This window comes from Spermophilus citellus (assembly GCF_964194105.1).
Source record: "Spermophilus citellus genome assembly, chromosome: 1".
Taxonomy (NCBI): domain Eukaryota; kingdom Metazoa; phylum Chordata; class Mammalia; order Rodentia; family Sciuridae; genus Spermophilus; species Spermophilus citellus.
Window position 1 is genome coordinate 934,360 of NC_138182.1, and position 18,763 is coordinate 953,122.

An 18,763-nucleotide genomic window follows, 5' to 3' on the forward strand; every position below is an offset into this window, starting at 1 on the left:
CACTCCTCCTCTCCCTCAAAACTGGGCCCCAGCGGTTTCCTTCTTTCTGTGGCCCCTGCAGGGTGGCCCAGGAGGCAGCACCTGGCCGACACTGGCCATCCAGGGGTGTAAGGCAGTGGCTCCCGATCCCTGACACTTCTGGGGCAGTGCTCGCCCCAGGCTCCCCCATGCCACACACAACCTCCTCAGAGGCCAGGTGGACGCCAGGTCAGGGGACTGAGCCTGGTGGGAACAGGAAGGGTGCTGGTGAAGGAAGTCCTGGCCACTGAGCCTCGCTGCAGGTGGAGGGACGGTGGGTCCTGGTGGGGTGTGTCTGAGCTCAGAGTCTGGCCTGTGACGCACAAGCCCAGGGGCCTGCAGCCTCTGTGGGGCAGGTGGGCGGCCAGCTCAGTGGAGGGTGAAATCCTCCGAAGTGACAGGTGGCCCGGTCAGGAGAAGCCAGTGGAGCTGTCCAAAGGCCACGCGGGATCTGTGTGTGCAGCCGCAGCCACAGTGTGCCCCACTCTGCACGCTCCTGCTCCCTTCCCGCTCTGCTCGGCACCGTCCTGCACTCACCACACCCAGGCCTGGGGTGCCGGCGGAGGCTGCCACCCACCTGCGCAGGATGGCCAGGCCCTCCTCCTCGTCCCCCGTGGAGCTGTCCCGGCCCTGCCGGTTCTCACTCATTTCACTCTGAGGAGAGAAGAACAGCGAGTCGGCGTTGGGAATCAGTAGGAGCACCTCAAGGACCCATGGCCAAAGCCAGGGCCCTGCCCGGCTCCCGTCTGGGCGTCGGAGGAGAAGGAGCCCCACAGGCCGTAGAGCTGGAGGCCCAGCCAGGAGGGCTGGGGCTGGGCACAGGAGGAGCGGAGGCCCTTCCCTGGGAGCCATGGCCTTGGGCATTGAGATGGGGCTGAGGTCATGGTGCGGGCAGCCTCACCTTGGCCCTCCTGTAGGGCCCCCTCCGGAGTGCGCTGCCTTCAGAGCCAGAGCTCTCAGATCCCCGCCAGGAGCCTGGTTTGGAAGAGGTGGGAAAGGGGCGTCAGCTCTCCCTGGGGAGGGGCACACAAGGAAAAGGCCCAAGGACAGGACAGAAGCCACGAGGGGGTGGACACAGTGATAAACTGGCTGGGGTGGAAGGAGGGACAGCCCCACTGACCAGCCTCCACAGCCCCTGGGACAGCGGCGCTTGTAGCTGAGGGGGAGCAGGTGGGTGAGAGAGAGGAAGCTCGGGGTGCGGACCCCTGGAGCCCCCAGCCCAGCAGGGCTCCACAGGCCAGGAATAGCCCCTCTGCCCACACCAGGGAGGTGGGCCTGGCGCTGGAGGCCTGGGAGGGCTCCTGACTGGTGTGTGCAGACACCCAAGGCCAGGACAGAGGTCCCCAGGACCACTCGTCTCTTGGCATCCTCTGAGAAGACCCATCGAGGGGCCGGGAAAGTGCTTCTGATGCAGGGAAGAGGCGGGAAAGACCCTGAGAAGTGGCGTGGTGCCTGCCCTGGCCTGGAGAAGGGCTCTTTTGGGATTGGGACGCAGCGGTTGGCAGGCCATGGAGCCCTCCGGCTGGCACAGTCTGGACACGGCTAGGTTGGGGAGAGACCCTCTAGTTCTCCTAGAACTCTGCACTGTGTGGTCTCAGAGCAAAGGAAGAGTGCGGCTGAGTCCCCATAAACCTGAGCCCAGCCAGACTGCTGATCCGACTGGAGGCCGGTGGGGAGGGAGGAGCCACCAGGTGGCTGCACCTGGGGAGGGGCAGGGCGACTTGGTGAGCGCCTCTGGCCGGGGGGCCACGGGCTGCACGGGCCGGGTCTGCTTGGCCGCCAGCTTCTTCAGGCTCGCCTGCCTGCGGTGGAACATCTCCTGCATGCTCTCTTGCTTCTGGAAGACTTTCTGCACGTGATCCTGGGAGGACAGAGCTGCTAAGGGTCTGCAGTGTCGGCACCAGCCCCCAAGAACCCCCGTCCGATGGGAACGCGCCTCAGCGTGCAGAGACCCATCTGTGCGTAAGACAGCGTGGCCACACCACACTGAGTCCTGATCACTGAGGACGCGCACCAGAAGCTCTACTGGGGACCTCCTCTAGAGCTGGCAGGGCCAGCTGTGGGAGGTGGAATCAATGTCTCTGTTGCCCCAGAGGGTGGGGCTTGGGAGATACAGGGCTGCTTGTGCAGTGTCAGGAGGCCCTCGGGCAGGTTGGGGTCCAGAGGAAGCTACTTCATAAAGAGCACCCCCAGCACAGGGGGCGTCTGGTGGGACGCAGGTACCACTGTGCAGGTGGCAGGGGGTGACTTCTGCTCTGAAGGCCAGGCAGAGCCGGGTGACCGCCGCCTCTGCACTTCCCTCCTCGCCCTATCTGCTGGTCGTGAACTGAACGTTTCTTTCAAACATCCTGCAGACGATTCCCCACCCCGGGCGCCGAGGACAGGGCAGGCTGCCTTACCAGCAGGTCTGGGTTGAGGATGGTCTCGTATTCCTTGTAAATTTTACTGAGCTCCTGGATCTTATTTTCCACGCCAGTCTCCAAAAACTTCTCAATCTCCTGAAGGGCAGCCTCGGCGCCGTCCTGAGACTGGCATTTGTCCACGGGCTGGGAGGCCAGCAGGTAGATGCCCTCGTCACACCACTTCATGGACTGCAAGCAGAGCACTGTGGTCAGAGGTGCACCGTTCCCACCTACCACGTCCGCCCCCTCCTCCCTCGCCTCTGTCCACCGATACACCTGCAGGAAGGTCCAGGCACGGACCCCTGATTCTTCTACCACTAAGTACAAAGGGCAGGGGTAGTGTGTTCTGCAGAGCCCGATGGGTTCCCAGGACTGGACTCCCTCAGAGGAGGAAGGTGGCTGGTGGAACTGACCAGGCTACCAAGGTTCTGGTCCTTTTAAGTAAATCATTGTTGTGGCAAGAGAACTGTGGGGACAGAACTCTGCGTGGACTTGACCCTCTAGGTGGACAAGGAGGAGGAACACAGAGAGGAAGGGCAAGGGGACTCTTCAGCCGGTGCCTGACCAGCCCAGCCCAGGGCTCAGTGGTCCGGGGCATGTGTTTGACCCCTACCGTCTCCAGGAGGCGGTGCAGCTCTTGGGACTTGCTGAGAAGCCCCCGTCTCCTGCCGATCTCCGTGGCAAACTGGTGGCACAGGTGCTGCAGCTCCTCGCACTTGGGGTGGATGGAGTCCACGGCATAGTGCTTGTTCTCGATGAGCTGCTGGCCCTGCTGGGCCAGGGCTCGGGCCCGCTCCACGGCCACCTGCGGGACACAGCCACCCAGGTCAACACCTGACCCTCAGTGCTGGTGCTGGCTGTGGGAGGGATGTCATGTGGGAGGGGCATCTACAGGTGACTGAAGGCCACCTCACGCCCAAAGCTAGGCTGGGCTCCGGGGGACAGGCATCAGAGACCTGGCCCAGAGGAGGCACAGGGTTCTGAGAATGGATTCAGAGGGACGTGTGTCAGGGTCCCTGAGGAGGCCGTGCACCTGACACGCAGGTGAGCACCATGGGGTCCCCGTACCCCTGCCGTGGTGCCCCCTGGATGGCAGCACAGCCCAGGCCCTGACCTCCTGCAGCTCGGGCACCTCCCCCACCCCACGCCCAGGCCTGGTTCTCACGCTGGACTTCTCTTCAAAGCTGGCCAGGCTCCTCAGCAGGTGCTCCACGTGGGCCAGGCTGTTGCCGACGTCAGTGAAGGTGGCTATCTTCTGGGACACCGTGTCCAAGGTGGCTTTGACCTGCAATGGAGGGGCTGTCTCAGAGAGCCCAGGAGCGGGGAGCCCAATCTGGGCACGCCAGGCTCAGAACAGTCTGCAGCCAGGGGCTGCGGGACCTGCTGGGTGGCCCTGCCCGTGGCCCTGCCAGCGGGGCACAGGCTCCTCAGCTGATGCACGTGGGGCCCCGGGGCCAGGCACCATGGGTGTCCTCCTCGCCCCCACAGGTCTCGGGGTGCGCAGGAGAGCCCGTGGCTCACTTCCTTCCCGCCTGGCGCTGGCAGGAAGACGGCAGGCTGCGCACCCTGATGTGTGGAAGGCCTGCCCGCTTCTCCCCAACGTCCCCCTTCAAACCCAGCTCTCAGGAGCTGGTCCCGAGACAGTCCCAGGGTGCACAGGCCCCTGTGGCTGCGGGGTGACAGTTCAGACAGCCAGGGCTGAAGGCGGAGGGCAGGGCTCTGGCCCGACACACCGCAGCGCTGGGGAGGCGGCGGCCCTTGGTTCTTTAGCACTGCCTCTGTGCCTGGCTCCTGGGAGCCACGCGGGAACCTGAGCGGCTCTGCCCTATGGCTCTGCCTGTCCTCCACTGGCACTCTGCCCCGAATGCCCGGTGTCTGATGTCTTCACGGGATCTGCTCCTCCCCGGGCTCCACCGGAATGAAGCTCCGCGGCGACGGGAATCCTCCTGCCTGGACCTGACCAGACCTGGCTCATGGTGGGCCCCGGGGAAGGGCTGGTGGGATGGTGCTGATCCTGCTGGCCTGAGTCTGCCAACCCACAGACCAGGTGGGCAGGGTGCTGACCGATCCCCCAGCAGCGCCTCCCAGGCGGGGCTCCTGAGAAGGCCACGCAGGCAGCAGGGGAGGGAGAGCTGTGAGCATGCCCGGGCACGAGGCTTGCAGGTGAGCCTTCCCAGGGAGCCCAGCCAGAAGCAGACACCGAGGCCACGTCGGGAGCACAGGAAGTGGTCGGAGTCCTGGCAGCTACAGGGTCCCCTCTCAGCCGAGGCTCCGGGGGGCCAGCACGTGGAGACGTGTGAGGGCCACAGGCCTCCCTCCTGGCTCCCTGGGTATGTGCCCGAGCTCGTCCTGTGCTGATGAGGGTCCAGCAACTCAGAGCAGCGGTTCAAGGTCACTGCGCGGCAAGCGAGGGGCGACGGGGAGTGGGGGACGCGGCCCGGCCGGCCCACCCGTGTGTGCATGATGGGCCACAAGTGACGACATGGCACGTGTGCAGTGAGACCTCCGGTCAGCACCCAGAACAATGGCCACAGAGCTGTGGAGAGAAACCCCTGCAGACAGCTGAGCGGATTCTACACAAGGCTGCTGTGAAAGCAAAGCCTGGGGACAGCGCAGGCGTAGGCCAGACGCAGGACACCTGGCCAGCACCCTCAGCCGGGCAGCAGGGGCTGGGAAACACAACCACTCGAGCCCACGCATGAGTCTCTCACCTCAGCCACAGCAGAAGGGGCAGGAAGAAGTGGAAGGATGGGAACATGCCACCCGGCCCCAGGGGAGGCAGGAGGTGTGGGACATGGGAGGCAGAGCCGGGGCAGCTTGTGACCGTGACACGGAAGCCCAAGTGCGCCGCACGGCAGAGCTGCACAGTGTGAGCAGAGGCTGTGGGGCCGCGAGCTGCAGGCTGCAAGGACCTCTGGACGGCTCACATCCACCAGACGGGGCGGCCGAACCCCATCCACCAGCCAGTGGGAGCCTGTAGATGTGCAGGGACGCTCCGCCCGACGCCAGGACACACCCCCCTCCAAGTGCCCGCGGGGACTTGCGTGGGGGTCTGTGTCCTGGGCCACAGGACACACCTCACCAAGAACTGGTGTTGCTCTCTGGTCACAGCAGCCAGGCTGGACCTCAGAGGAACCTCTCTGATCCTGTGGGAACGGAGCCCACAATACCAGCAAGTCTCCCATGGCTCCGAGAGCAAGTTCAGGGGAGATTTAAATGTGCTCATCAGAAAAGAGGAATATTCTCAGATAGATAGTGTAAGCTCTCACCTCAAGAACCCAGAAAGAGAAAACTAAACTAAACTCAAAGCCATCAGGAGAAACGATTCATAAGGATAAGACAGGAAATCGATTAAACCCCAAACAGGGAGCAACCGAGAAACCGGTGAAGCAAAGACCTGGTCTTTGAAAGATGAATGCGATAGGTCCCAGAAACACCGAGGGAGAGAATGTGACAACCAAGACCAGAGGCTAAACCAGCCACCGCAGGCCTGAGCGCAGGGGCCCAAGGAAGGCCAGGAGCAGCCTCAGACGAGGGACGGAGAGGACCAGTCCCAGGAAGGCTGCACATCCGTCCAGGGTGAACTGGGCGGAGACGGCAGGCTGTGAGGACAGCCAAGCAGCTCCCGAAGGCGTCTCCTGCTGTGGGAGGCTGTCCCGGAGCACTGCCCCCGACTGTGAAGGTAACCATCTGTGACTCTCCTCTAGAGCACCTAAGACCAGGGTCGTCCCAGTTCATCCTATGAAGTCGACACTACCCTGACAGCACAACCAGAAAAAGACAATTGTAAGAAAGGGGGAAATAGAATAAAGAAAACTGTGGACTTCCAGGCATGGCCGTGAACCCCTGGAGCCCCAGTTTGGGAGGCTGAGGCAGGAGGATGGCAAGTTCCAGGTTAGCCTCAGCAACTGAGTGAGACCCTATCTCAAAAAAAAAAAAAAAAAAAAAGTGGTTGCGTGCAGCTCAGTGTAGAGCAATTCCTAGCATGTGCAAGGCCCCGAGTTCGACCCACAGTACCTAAAAAAAAGAGAAAAAGAAAGAAAAAAAAATCATAGAACAACTCCATCCTCATGAATATGGACGCAGAAATTCTTAACAAAATATTCTCAAATACACTCCAGCAGTAACTAAACAACACCTACGATGATTACACACCATGACCAAGTAGTTGTGTTTCAGAGATGCATGGCTGATCCAGAATTTGAAGCTCAACCAATACAATTAGTCATATCAGCAGGTTATAATATGAAAATCACATTATCATCTCAATCAATGGGGAAAAAGCATTTGATAAAACTAAGCATCCCTTTATGATTTTGAAATCCCTCACAGAAGAGGACTAGAGGGACGCTTCCTCAACCTGACAGAGAGCACCCACAGTGGAGACCAGATCTTTCCCTGGGCCTGGAGGCCAGGCCAGGACGTCCACTCCTGTCTCCCACCACTCTCATCCAATGGAGGAAAGCTCTGGTCAGCGTCACAGGGGAAGAGAAATAAAAAGTGTAAAAGTCAAAGAGCAAGAAATCGAAGCGTCCGTCTTTGCACAAACACGATCGAGACTCCCGGGCTCCCCAGAGAATGCTGGAGTAGGCGTCCAGTGGGGTCGCAGTGCACCCGCCTCCCTACACCCAGCAGTGACCACGCGCACTGGAATGGAACGCACCACCCGGCTGTGTGAGCATGCAGAACTTACACCGACTCGGACTCGAGACGTCCTGACCCAGGGTGCTGAGGACTGCACGCACTGAGGACAGACGTCCATCCAGCCGGTGGTGAGGACAACCTGCGGGCGGCCTGGGAGGCTCGGAGACGTCGCCTCACCCCCAAATGCAGGCCTAACACAATTCCCAGCAAAGCTTTTTGTAGAAATAGACAAGACTGTTTAAAAACCCGAGTGGAAGGTAAGGGAGCTAGGCTGTCCAGCAAGCAGCGCAGAGCAACTGGACACCCAGGGGAGGACACGAGCCGTGCTCTGGTTCTCAAAACACAGACCAAGGACCTCAGCAGGGAAACACAGAATTCAGGAAACACAGCTTAGGGGGACACATTTGCAGTTGAAAACCAAAAGTGTGATCCATAAAAGGAAAGTCGGATGTCATCAAATTAAAACAATATAAAAGGTCCTATTAGGAAGACAGAGAACAAGGTCCCGGCTGGGGAACATGTGCGAACCAGGATCCGACCGGGCGCTAGGATCTGCGGGGCGCAGAGAACTCTCAAACCTGAGCAGGAGAAGAGGAACTCAAGCAAACCATCCAGGCAGGGCATGGCCATGGCTCTCGGGGACCCTCCACCAGGGGGCGCCAGAGGAAGCGCGCCCAGCAGAAGATGCTCAAGTAGGCCGACTCCGCGGAGCCACCAGCGCCCACAGAACTGCCCACGTAAGAGGAAGGCTGGTGAGGACGTGCGCAGACTGGACGGCTCAGGCCACCGTGGAACCCGAGTGTCGTGGCGCCTCTGGAAACCAGCGGTTTCTGACACACTGGACATGTGGCCCTCTGAGCAGTCTCTACAGACTGTGTCCCTACCAGCGCAAGGGTGTGGGTGTCCATAGCAGCAGAGCCCCAGGGGCACTCCAAGTCCAGCAGGTGGATGGCGAGGGTGCGTATGACCGTGGCAGACACTCAGGATCAACAGGAAGGGTACACGCCCAACCTGGGCGACCCTCCAGAGGACGACCCTGAGAGAATCCAGTCCCCAGGGGCACTCAGGCCACGGCGGTGGGAAAAGGGATGAGGCAGTGTGACTACAGGGGCAGGATCCTGTGTCCTGACAGCACAGCTGTCAGGGTGCTGGCTGCCCTGCCCTGCTGCAGGTGGTCACCACGGGAGCTGGGCAAAGGTCCAGGGGTCACCTGGGCTGCTCCTGACAACCGCAGGCAGACCTGTACCTACCCTAAGAAAACAGTGGGACAGAGGCACCTCCTGCTCTGGAAGCCTTCCTCGGGTCCCTGCAGAACGCAGCGCCCAGGCTTCTTGGAGGTGTGCTGTGTGCAGGCGCAGCCTGCAGCCTGGCCTCTCAGCCCCGCGGCCTGCAGCCGCCGCAGCTCACACTCACCTCGCGGAAGCCCTGCTCAAAGTGCCTGAGCTGCAGGCACTGCTCCAGCTTCTGCTGATGCTTTGCCCAGAACTCATGGAAGGCAGCTTCGGTCTCATTCAGCTGGGCCAGAAGCCTGGGGAGAGGAGGGTGGCTGAGAGGCTCCAGGGCGACGGGGGGGCGGCCTCATCTCCAAGGCCTGGCCTGGGCCCTCCACCCGACCAGAGCAGAGGAGTGGGCTGCGACCGGCAGGGGTGGGCAGGGTGGAGCCAGAGTCTGCCGCCGCTGTCCTCGGGACCTGGGGACCCCGGCTCCCAGCACAGCTCTGGTTAGACCTGGTCACCTGGCCCTCCCCACGCCCACCTGCTGGTGTTCTCGGATGGCCTCCTTGACAAATGAGGACACTAATTCCCCGGGAAGTTGAGGAGGTGTCCACCACAGAGCTGCTGGACCTCCGGTGGGTCCTGCACCAGCTCTAGGTGGGCGTCCTCCACGAGCCTCCCATGTCCCCAGCACAGCACGCCTACTCTGCATGTGACCAGGGCCAGGTGGGAGAAGGCCATGCAGCAAATCCAGGAGAATCCGCCTCCGTGCCAGGTGGGCCGCGGCCATGGCACTGCTGGGTGAGGCTCCACACAGGTGCTCGGGCCCCTCCTCACATCGGGGGGCGACACCCTGGCTCGCGACACCCACTGTGGGGTGCACTGCCCTGCCCTGTCCCCAGGCTGAGACCCAGGGAAACACACAGGTCCTACCCTCTGCAGTGAAAGATGCCCGTTTCACCAGAGGCTGAGCTCGAGGCCCGGGCTGTGGGGTGGAGAAGCCTCAGGCACTGTTCCCAGGCCCCTCCAGTGTCTCTCCCAGCCACAGGAGGGTATGGGGTCCACCCTGGGCTCTTAGGTCCACGGAGGCTGTGTGGGCTCTGCTGCCCGGGCCTGGCAGGGCAAGGGAGGGTGCCGGGCCTCACCTCTGCACGGTGGCCTGGCTGTCCAGCTGATCCTGGTTGACGCTGTGCGGGGTGCTCTCGGCCAGGGGCTCTCTGAGGCTCTCGAGGATGCGCTGCCCCTCCTTCAGGGCCAGCTGCAGGTCTTCCTGTGGAGGAGGCAGCCTCACACTGCAGCCCGCAGGGGGCACTCGGCGCAGGCCGGGAGCCAGCAGATCTGGGCGTCCTGCACGGCGGACAAATCCCTCCCTTCTGCCGTGGCTGCTCCCAAGTCCCACTCACACCCGGGCAGGAGGGAGGCAGGGCCGACTGGCACGCCTGCCGGCACGGGTAGGGTTGCAAGCCCCTGGGCGTCAGGGAACGGGGAGGTAACTGAAACCTGGCCCCTGCCCTCCCTCTCCACTGCCGCCTTGCTAGGCGGGGCACAAGGCCGGGCTCGGAATGACGGTCCACCTGGCACAGATGGGTGCAGCCCGAGGACACAGCAGGTCACAGCCATCGGCACGGTTGTTTCAAAGCTGTCAACGTGACACTGCCCAGGGCGCAAGTGACGCAGGATGTATTCACCCCAGAGAGCCAAGTGGCACGCGAGAGCCGGGCACTTTAGAGAGTGGCTCACTCCCTCTGTCTCCACCGTCCAGTGGCTGCTGGTGAGGGAGCTGGGCAGGAATCCTGCCTGGTGCACCCTCCGGTGGAGGACTGGAGATCCAGCGGCCTGCCTCCAACCTGTCCTTGCTGGGACTCGGGGTTCATGGCCCCTGCTGGACAGGAGCGGATGCACAGCCCCCCCTGCCCCCCGCCGTGACCACATGCGTGGCCTGTGCTGGGGCTGCTTGGGAGGGTGTGACTGGCGCTCCCTGGTGCCGGGAGGACCCAGAGCCCTTGCGCCTTGGTCTGCCTGAGCTGCCCCACACCCCGCGTCCATGGGAGGAGGGCTGCGTGTTCTGACCTCCGCCCCCGTGCTAGAGTACCTTCGCCTTGTCCTTCTTCTCGGTGTGGGTGCTGAGCACTGAGCTGGTCGACTGGACGTCATTGGGCAGTTCTGTTTCCGCCAGCTCAGTCCCGAAGGACTGCAGCATCTGAGCCGTCTGCTTCACCATGAGCGCGAAGCTCTCGATCGCCTGGGAGGAGGGAGAAGAGGTCAGGGAGACCTCCGCTACGCTCTGAAAGCAGACACCTGACCACCCTCAGAGGGGAGAGCCTGTAGAGGCACCTGGGTCAGCAAGCGCCCTCCTGCAAGTCCTCAGAAACGTACCGGGCAGGCCCTACAAGCACGGGCACCCCCTAGAGTCATCCCGGGCTGCAGGGCTCCCTGCCTCCCTCCCTCCTTGTGGAGAGAAGTGTGAGAGTCACAATACACAATGCACGGTTTGGGGCTCTCTGTCTTCTTCTGTCTCCAAGCCCAGATAAAGCCACTCCCAAACTTATTACTCATGCCGTTTCTTCATGATGAGTAAGGTCCACTGAGACCATCTCCTCATTCTCAGGGAAGAAAACTTGGTAATGGGAATGTGTTTTTGGAAAAGGCAGCTCTGCTGGGTTAGCTGTGGGTCAGCAAGGACGCAGCCCCCAGAGCCCCCAGACCTACTCACCGTGCGGTGGCACAGCCACCTGGAGTGGCAGTAGTCCAGGGTGCCTCCGAGGTCCTCGGTCAGCTGAGACTTGTCGATGTAGCCGTGCAGCTCTGGCACTGAGCTCAGCATTATGACCTGGAGGACACAGAGGCCCATGAGGAGAACACCCTGCATGCCGGGGCGGCGGCCACTTGCCCTGGAGGCCGCGGCCCGGCGCGGCTGGTGGCGAACGGCCGTGCAGGAGAGAAGCCGGGGTCTGATCCCAGCTCCACCCTGCAGCTGGCTGACCCGGCGAGCCGCTTACTCCCTCCGTCTCCACCTCCTCATCCGCAAAGTGGGTACCCAGTGATGGGTCTGACCAGGTGCCGCTGAGGAACACGCAGAGGCTCAACAGAGAGCCTGGCAGGCAGGGACAATGACATGTGATGGGTGTCTTGCAAGGGACACTCGGCATGCCAGCCAACGGCGCTCTCATGCAGAGAAGGAACCCTTCGTCCCTCTCACTGGACACACCACGAGGTCCTCATGGGAGCTGACGGGGATCAACGCAGCCCCAGAGTCGGGCTACCACACTGGAGAGTGTCTGACAGCCCCCGAGCTCCCCTTCTGTGGGAGCCTGTGGCTCCATGGCCGAGTGGACTCCTCGGTGCGGCTTGTCTCACGTCCCTCTATGCCTCTTCCCTTTCTCAGGTCCTCCGGTCCACGCGTTTCAGATGGAAATGTCAACTGGGCCTCGTAAGCTGGCAGATGGGCACCACAGGCCAGGCCTGCGGAGGCTCAACTGACATGTCAGAGGACACCTCGTCATGTATTATTAAGCCACTGTACTGGCTGGAAGGGGGGCTCTTGTCTGGGGTCCATTTACTCCCAGGGACATCTGAGGAGCCTGGAGACACTTAGGGTTGCTACAGAGGGGAAGTGCCACTGGCATTGGGCAGGTGAGGGCGGGGTGCTGCGGAGGCCCAGGTGGCACAGGGTGGCCACAGCAGAGCTGCACTGCAGAGACGGGCTGGGGGGGTGCCACGTGGAGGAACCTGTCTGGACCTGTGGCTGCTGCAAATGCACTCGAGTCTCAGCTTCGCCTAGAGACAGTTCTCAGTGGGGCTCATGCTTTTCTCTTTGTTCTTCTAATGAAGTTATTCACTGGCTGCCAGATAACCCTGGCTCAGGGCTGGCATGCCAGACAGACTGGGCAGCCCAGGGACATGGTCCCCTTCCAGACAGACCGGGCAGCTGGGGGACACGGTCCCCTCCTCCATGACTTGTGCCTCTCAGTCACGACCTGCCCAGGAATTGTGTGTTTTCAACCACGAGGGGAGAGGAGCCCGCGGCTGGGCTTACGAGTCTCTCCATACACAGTCCTGCAGCAGACCCGGCATTCGCAGGTCCGCGTCCTTCAGACGACCTTGCTACAATTCCAAAGACCCCTCTAAATAGGGCCTGGGAGTTTGCAGATGCCAGGGATGGTTTCCATGGGCCGGTCCTGACCACCTGCTAACACACAGGAGGTGCCAGTCGGCAGAGCCGTCCGACAGGGACAGCAGGCCTCCTGTCTTGCTCCTGTGACACATCCCAGGGCGCAGTCTGCTGTCACCAGGGTTCACTTGCCGCCCTCGGTGATGTGCATCGCAAGGCCACAGACAGCTTGCCTGCCCCGACTGGGCCAGAGGCACCACCTGCGGTTCTGCCCTTCATCAGCTCAGGAAGCAGGTCCCAAACACCTCAGACGGAGCCTGCTGCTCCAGGCCCCACGGCTTGGCCCACCCAGACCCATGCAGCCTCACTGGGCCTCGGGCTTTGCAGAGTGACGGCCTGTCCCTCCACTGGTCCACGACAGCCTCTGGGCATGGGTGATCCTCAGGGAGGACCACTGTGGAGGCGGGTACGGCCAGGCACACAGATGGGGACAGGAGGGTTCAGGCCCCACACTCCCCATTCTGCTTAGAGAAGGGCTCTTGCTTGTCCAGAGCATAGGACGGCTGGGGAGCAGCATGTGAGGGGCAGCAGGGACTAGTGGGGTGGGGCAGAGTGGCATCTCTGCCCGTGGCCCTGGAACAGCGGGGTCTTGTTCCAGTGCCCCACTGCCTGGGTCCCTCACTTCCCTGAAGCCATCTGGGTGGCTTTCCTGGGGTCTTCAGCGGGGCCTGGCCTAGCCCCTGACTCTTGTTCTGTTTGTGAAAGAAGTGCGTTCATAGGGCTGCTGCCCAGCGGCCCTGGACAGCTGCCCGCAGGGAGTGCACTGAGTGGCTGACCACCAGGCCTCCAGGACGCACAGGTCTCCAGGACTCCCCAGAGCCTGTGTTTAGAGGGCGGTGCAGCAGTGCTTCAGCGTTCCTTCTGTGGGCGGGAGGTGCCTGCTGGGCTGGTGCAGGTGCAGGGAGCCTGGGCTCCCTGAGGGACACTCTCACCCTTTACCCCAACCCTCTTCCCCAGCACTGGCAGAACCTGGGCTGTGTCCCTAGCTCATGGGCTAGGAGTAGGACGTCCTATTTCTAGCTGCTTTCCAGGGAAGCTCTCCAGGTGGCCCAGCCAAGGCCCTGGCTGAGTGGGGGACCTGCAGCCTGGTGGGGGCAGGGGAGGAGGAGCCGGCCACAGGGCTCCTGACAGCACAGGGTCCTGGCTGAGTGGGTGGTGGACCTGCAGCCCGGGTGGGGGCAGGGGAGGAGGAGCCGGCCACAGGGCTCCTGACAGCACAGGGTCCTGGCTGAGTGGGTGGTGGACCTGCAGCCCTGGTGGGGGCAGGGGAGGAGGAGCCAGGCCACAGGGCTCCTGACAGCACGGGGTCCTGGCTGAGTGGGTGGTGGACCTGCAGCCCTGGTGGGGGCAGGGGAGGAGGAGCCAGGCCACAGGGCTCCTGACAGCACGGGGCCCTGGGTGGCTGGGTGGTGGGACCTGCAGCCCAGGTGGGGGCAGGGGAGGAGGAGCCAGGCCACAGGGCTCCTGACAGCACGGGGTCCTGGCTGGGTGGTGGGACCTGCAGCCCAGGTGGGGGCAGGGGAGGAGGAGCCAGGCCACAGGGCTCCTGACAGCACGGGGTCCTGGCTGAGTGGGTGGTGGACCTGCAGCCCTGGTGGGGGCAGGGGAGGAGGAGCCAGGCCACAGGGCTCCTGACAGCACGGGGCCCTGGGTGGCTGGGTGGTGGGACCTGCAGCCCAGGTGGGGGCAGGGGAGGAGGAGCCAGGCCACAGGGCTCCTGACAGCACGGGGTCCTGGCTGGGTGGTGGGACCTGCAGCCCTGGTGGGGGCAGGGGAGGAGGAGCCAGGCCACAGGGCTCCTGACAGCACAGGGTCCTGGCTGAGTGGGTGGTGGACCTGCAGCCTGGTGGGGGCAGGGGAGGAGGAGCCGGCCACAGGGCTCCTGACAGCACAGGGTCCTGGCTGAGTGGGTGGTGGACCTGCAGCCCGGGTGGGGGCAGGGGAGGAGGAGCCGGCCACAGGGCTCCTGACAGCACAGGGTCCTGGCTGAGTGGGTGGTGGACCTGCAGCCCTGGTGGGGGCAGGGGAGGAGGAGCCAGGCCACAGGGCTCCTGACAGCACGGGGTCCTGGCTGAGTGGGTGGTGGACCTGCAGCCCTGGTGGGGGCAGGGGAGGAGGAGCCAGGCCACAGGGCTCCTGACAGCACGGGGCCCTGGGTGGCTGGGTGGTGGGACCTGCAGCCCAGGTGGGGGCAGGGGAGGAGGAGCCAGGCCACAGGGCTCCTGACAGCACGGGGTCCTGGCTGGGTGGTGGGACCTGCAGCCCAGGTGGGGGCAGGGGAGGAGGAGCCAGGCCACAGGGCTCCTGACAGCACGGGGTCCTGGCTGAGTGGGTGGTGGACCTGCAGCCCTGGTGGGGGCAGGGGAGGAGGAGCCAGGCCACAGGGCTCCTGACAGCACAGGGTCCTGGCTGAGTGGGTGGTGGACCTGCAGCCCTGGTGGGGGCAGGGGAGGAGGAGCCAGGCCACAGGGCTCCTGACAGCACGGGGCCCTGGGTGGCTGGGTGGTGGGACCTGCAGCCCAGGTGGGGGCAGGGGAGGAGGAGCCAGGCCACAGGGCTCCTGACAGCACGGGGTCCTGGCTGGGTGGTGGGACCTGCAGCCCAGGTGGGGGCAGGGGAGGAGGAGCCAGGCCACAGGGCTCCTGACAGCACGGGGTCCTGGCTGGGTGGTGGGACCTGCAGCCCTGGTGGGGGCAGGGGAGGAGGAGCCAGGCCACAGGGCTCCTGACAGCACAGGGTCCTGGCTGAGTGGGTGGGGGACCTGCAGCCCGGGTGGGAGCAGCGGAGGAGGAGCCAGGCCACAGGGCTCCTGACAGCACGGGTCCCTGGGTACTCACCGGCACCTTCATCTTAAAGTCATCTCTGTTGAACTTGAAGGCGATTTCGGAGAGAGTCCGCTGGAAAAACCCCGTTGGGCGGAGAACAAGGACCAGCTGCAGGTTTGCTGGGAAAGAGGCCTGTGGGACAGGAGAAGGGCCTGGGCCATCTCGGTGGATAGCTGGGGCCACAGGGTCCCACCTACACGGCAGCTGACCATGGGGGGCTCGTGTGCTGGTCATGACTGAAGATACAGGGCGGCTACGGTGTCACGGGGGGTCTCCAGGCCCAGCCCTGCAGAGGTGGGGTCTTCCCAGAGGCACGCGGTCACTGGGGAGTCCGACAAGCGTGAGTGTGTGCAGAGGAAGGGAGCTGGACACTCACAGGGAGAACCTGTGAAGATGGAGGCGGAGAGTAGAGACGCTCCTGTGGGCGAGGAACCTCAGGGCTGCCGGCCACCCCGTGGCCAATAGAGGGAGCCTGGACACGCTCCCTGGAACCAGCTCTGTGACGCTGGACCCCACACCCAGCCTCCAGACGACAGAGAGTGGACTTCTGAGTGACCATCAATCTGTAGCACTTTGTTACAACAATCCAGGAAACTGGGGGAAAACGAGTCAAAAACAGCTACAGAGAATAGACACTCACCACCTAACACAGAAATAAGACGTCTACGCCCCAGTGAGCACACCCCCGAGTGGTCACAGTGTGACTGGTCACCACGAGGCGTGTCACTTTGGGGACATCACTTTACTTTCTGTGCCTCAGTTTCCCCACCTGGAAATGAGGATTAAGTAGGTCTGCCGTGTCACACTTGGGGAGGGACACATAGTCTGGCCGGTGCCTGGCAGAGTGAGGCACAGCAGCACAGCCATGCCGGATGCACACTGAGGCAGGAGGGTCCAGGTGCTGAGATCCAGGGAGACCCAGGCCCACAGGGAATCTCTGAAGGGCAGAGTCTGCTCTCTGGATGACCAGGCAAGAGACTCGCAGAACAAAGAGGTCAGAAAGAGCGCACAACCCTGAGGCCTGAACTTGGAGGACACTGAGACGGGCGAGGACCCAACTCACCACTAAAGCTGACCCTGGGCCGTGCCACACTAGACATTTGGGCCAACGCTGGTGGCCCGGCCACACTGGCTGGAGGGACAGAGCTCTGGGCCTGTGAGCCGGAGTTTAGCAGGAGGTCAGAAGTGATTGACTGACGACACCTCTCTCAGGACATAGGCTTTTGCAGTGCCCTTTGAGACCCTGGACGAGGAGGTCACAAAGCCACAAGGACCAGAGGCTGTACTGCAGGTGTCCTGCCTCCTGGCCAGAGCTACTCAAGTGGCTGGGCTCTCCCCATGGCATGTGACTCGGCACTAAAACCAGGCCTGTCACTGTGCAGCTGACCCCATTGGACCTCACAGATGCACCTGCATGTACCAGTGACTTGGACCCCCATTTGTATTACAGCTGGAGAAGGGGCCGAGAATCACGACATAGAAACAGAACTGAGCGGACTGTTGGGTGCCGAAGCCACGGGCAATGGTGTAGTAAGTTACTTGACCATCGAGTCATCTTAAAGTGGACACGGGTTTCCACCCAACATGAAAACAGTGTCCATTCTCTGGGGCTGATCCTGATGGACTTGGGACAGGTGCAGGAGGTGAGGGCCGGAAGAGCTAACGAGGAGCTAGAATAGGTGCTGACTGGGTTCTAGAGACTGACGGAACGAGAGCACCCCAGGCCTTCAAGGCTTAGGCTTGGAAACAGAGACCCTGCTGTGGGAAGACTGTTTAGACGTCCTGGCCAAGCCAGACGCTGCGGGCACACCCACGATCCCAGCACCACGGGAGGCTGAGGCAGGAGGGTTCCAAGCTCCAGGGCAGCCTGGGCACTTGTGAGCCCCTGACTCAAGATAAGAAATGACAGGGTGGGATGTAACTTAGTGGTAGAGCACGTTTAGTCCTGTGAACACAGAAACAAACCAGCACTCTACTTTTCTTAGGGCTCAAAACCACATTTATGTTATATAATTTCAAATATGGCACCTGAGACCTAACCAGTTACATTTCTGATTGTACCCAAAAATAACGAGTTTAAAAACACACCTTTGAAAGTCTGTGCCTCAGCATTAACAAAGACCTGTGGGTCTGACTCGGGGCAGCTTGCTGGGTGGAAATGGGCAGCGCCGTCCATTCCTGGGCGCCCCACCTGGTGCTGGAGGTCTGCATGGACATGCTCGCACAAGGCCAGCATCAGCAGGGCCACAACGAGACCCCTTGGCCTGAGTCCCCAGGAGGGCAGGCAAGGGAGCCTACTGACAGCAGCACTGTGGTCACTGCCCTTCTGTGCCTGCTGACCATGCCACTGTCACCAGGGTCCATGTGAATTTCCTGAGTGTCTGTGGCTACACCGGCCACACAGCGTACATCGGCATGAGGGGACACACAGCTGAGTGCAGGGGAACTGACGCTGACGGCCCGGGGGGAGTGTGAGCTGTGGGTGGGCACCGTGGCCCCGTGCAGTGTCCGTGAGCCCTGTGGCCTCACAGGTGTCTCTGTGGCAAAGCTCTAACGTTGGCTCCCAAAGATGGGCATGCATGGAGTTCCTGGGCCACCCCCAAAGTGACCTGTAAACTCCTGGGATTGAAAGCTGAGGGAGAAGGTGCTGAGTTAAGTGGGCTCGTCTTCTCCCGTGTACTTGGAGGCCATATCACCAGACCTCTAGCCACCTGTAACCAACTCGGGCCACCAGGTATTCCCCTCATGCATAATGAGCTCCATGTCACAAAAACGAGCCAAGCAGATGACTGAGGTCCATGTGTGGGGCTGGAAAAGGAGCACTGTGGGGCCTCCCAGGTGAGCAGCTCCCCAGCAGGCCAGGTGGCAGGCAGAACAGGCGCCACCGTGGGGTGACCCGGCCATGCGTTGAGCAGACCCTAAACACCCTAGTCCTCTCTTTTGTTGGAGACACATTTTAAACTGTTATTTCAGCAGTTTTGGGATATACAGGGCATGAGTCCCGTGGAGCAGGGTGGCGGGAGCCGTGGCTAAGACCCTCAGGTGCCAGAGTCCAGTGGAAGAGGGTAGAAAGGGGGTGCCTGAGACCTCCCACTTGTTACGTCTTGTTAAGGCAGTGACAAATGTCATTAAGAAGAAACTAAGTGGAAGGGCACAGTCTTCCAAAGAAGAATCCCCTTCACACTAGAGAGACCTTCCTGCCCATCTTGCCTTCCGGAATATTCTGCATGGACCAGCACCACCGCTGGGGCCACCACTTCAGGGGACGAGCTGGGGCCTGGTGATGGGGAGGTCACAGCCCTCCAGCCTGATGGAAGGTCCCTTGGTCTCTTGAAGCCCAAGTGGTGAGTCAGCAGCGTCTCACAGCAGAGTGTGTGCCTAGAAAGTGCCAGTCCCCTCCCACCATGACGCCCAGGTGGCAGTCACCTGGCCATTGTTGGTCATGACTGGGTCCTGCCTCAGCTTGGCTGCCCAACATGGACGCCAGTC

General features: G+C 62.2%; 1 protein-coding gene across 12 annotated transcripts in view; it reads right to left on the bottom strand.

Moving 5' to 3' along the window:
* MCF2L (MCF.2 cell line derived transforming sequence like) overlaps positions 1-18,763 on the bottom strand; it is a 104,436-nt gene that overhangs the window by 18,086 nt on the left and 67,587 nt on the right. For all 12 annotated transcript variants that reach the window (XM_081297221.1, XM_081297223.1, XM_081297215.1 and 9 more), the window contains 11 exons: positions 15,287-15,406; positions 10,992-11,108; positions 10,371-10,520; positions 9,424-9,548; positions 8,478-8,592; positions 3,586-3,705; positions 3,034-3,225; positions 2,418-2,609; positions 1,720-1,879; positions 920-993; positions 596-672 (listed from right to left, as the gene is read on the bottom strand). In XM_081297221.1, the coding sequence (XP_081153347.1) occupies positions 596-672; positions 920-993; positions 1,720-1,879; positions 2,418-2,609; positions 3,034-3,225; positions 3,586-3,705; positions 8,478-8,592; positions 9,424-9,548; positions 10,371-10,520; positions 10,992-11,108; positions 15,287-15,406 (1,442 nt within the window). The remainder of the gene's footprint in view (positions 1-595; positions 673-919; positions 994-1,719; positions 1,880-2,417; positions 2,610-3,033; positions 3,226-3,585; positions 3,706-8,477; positions 8,593-9,423; positions 9,549-10,370; positions 10,521-10,991; positions 11,109-15,286; positions 15,407-18,763) is intronic.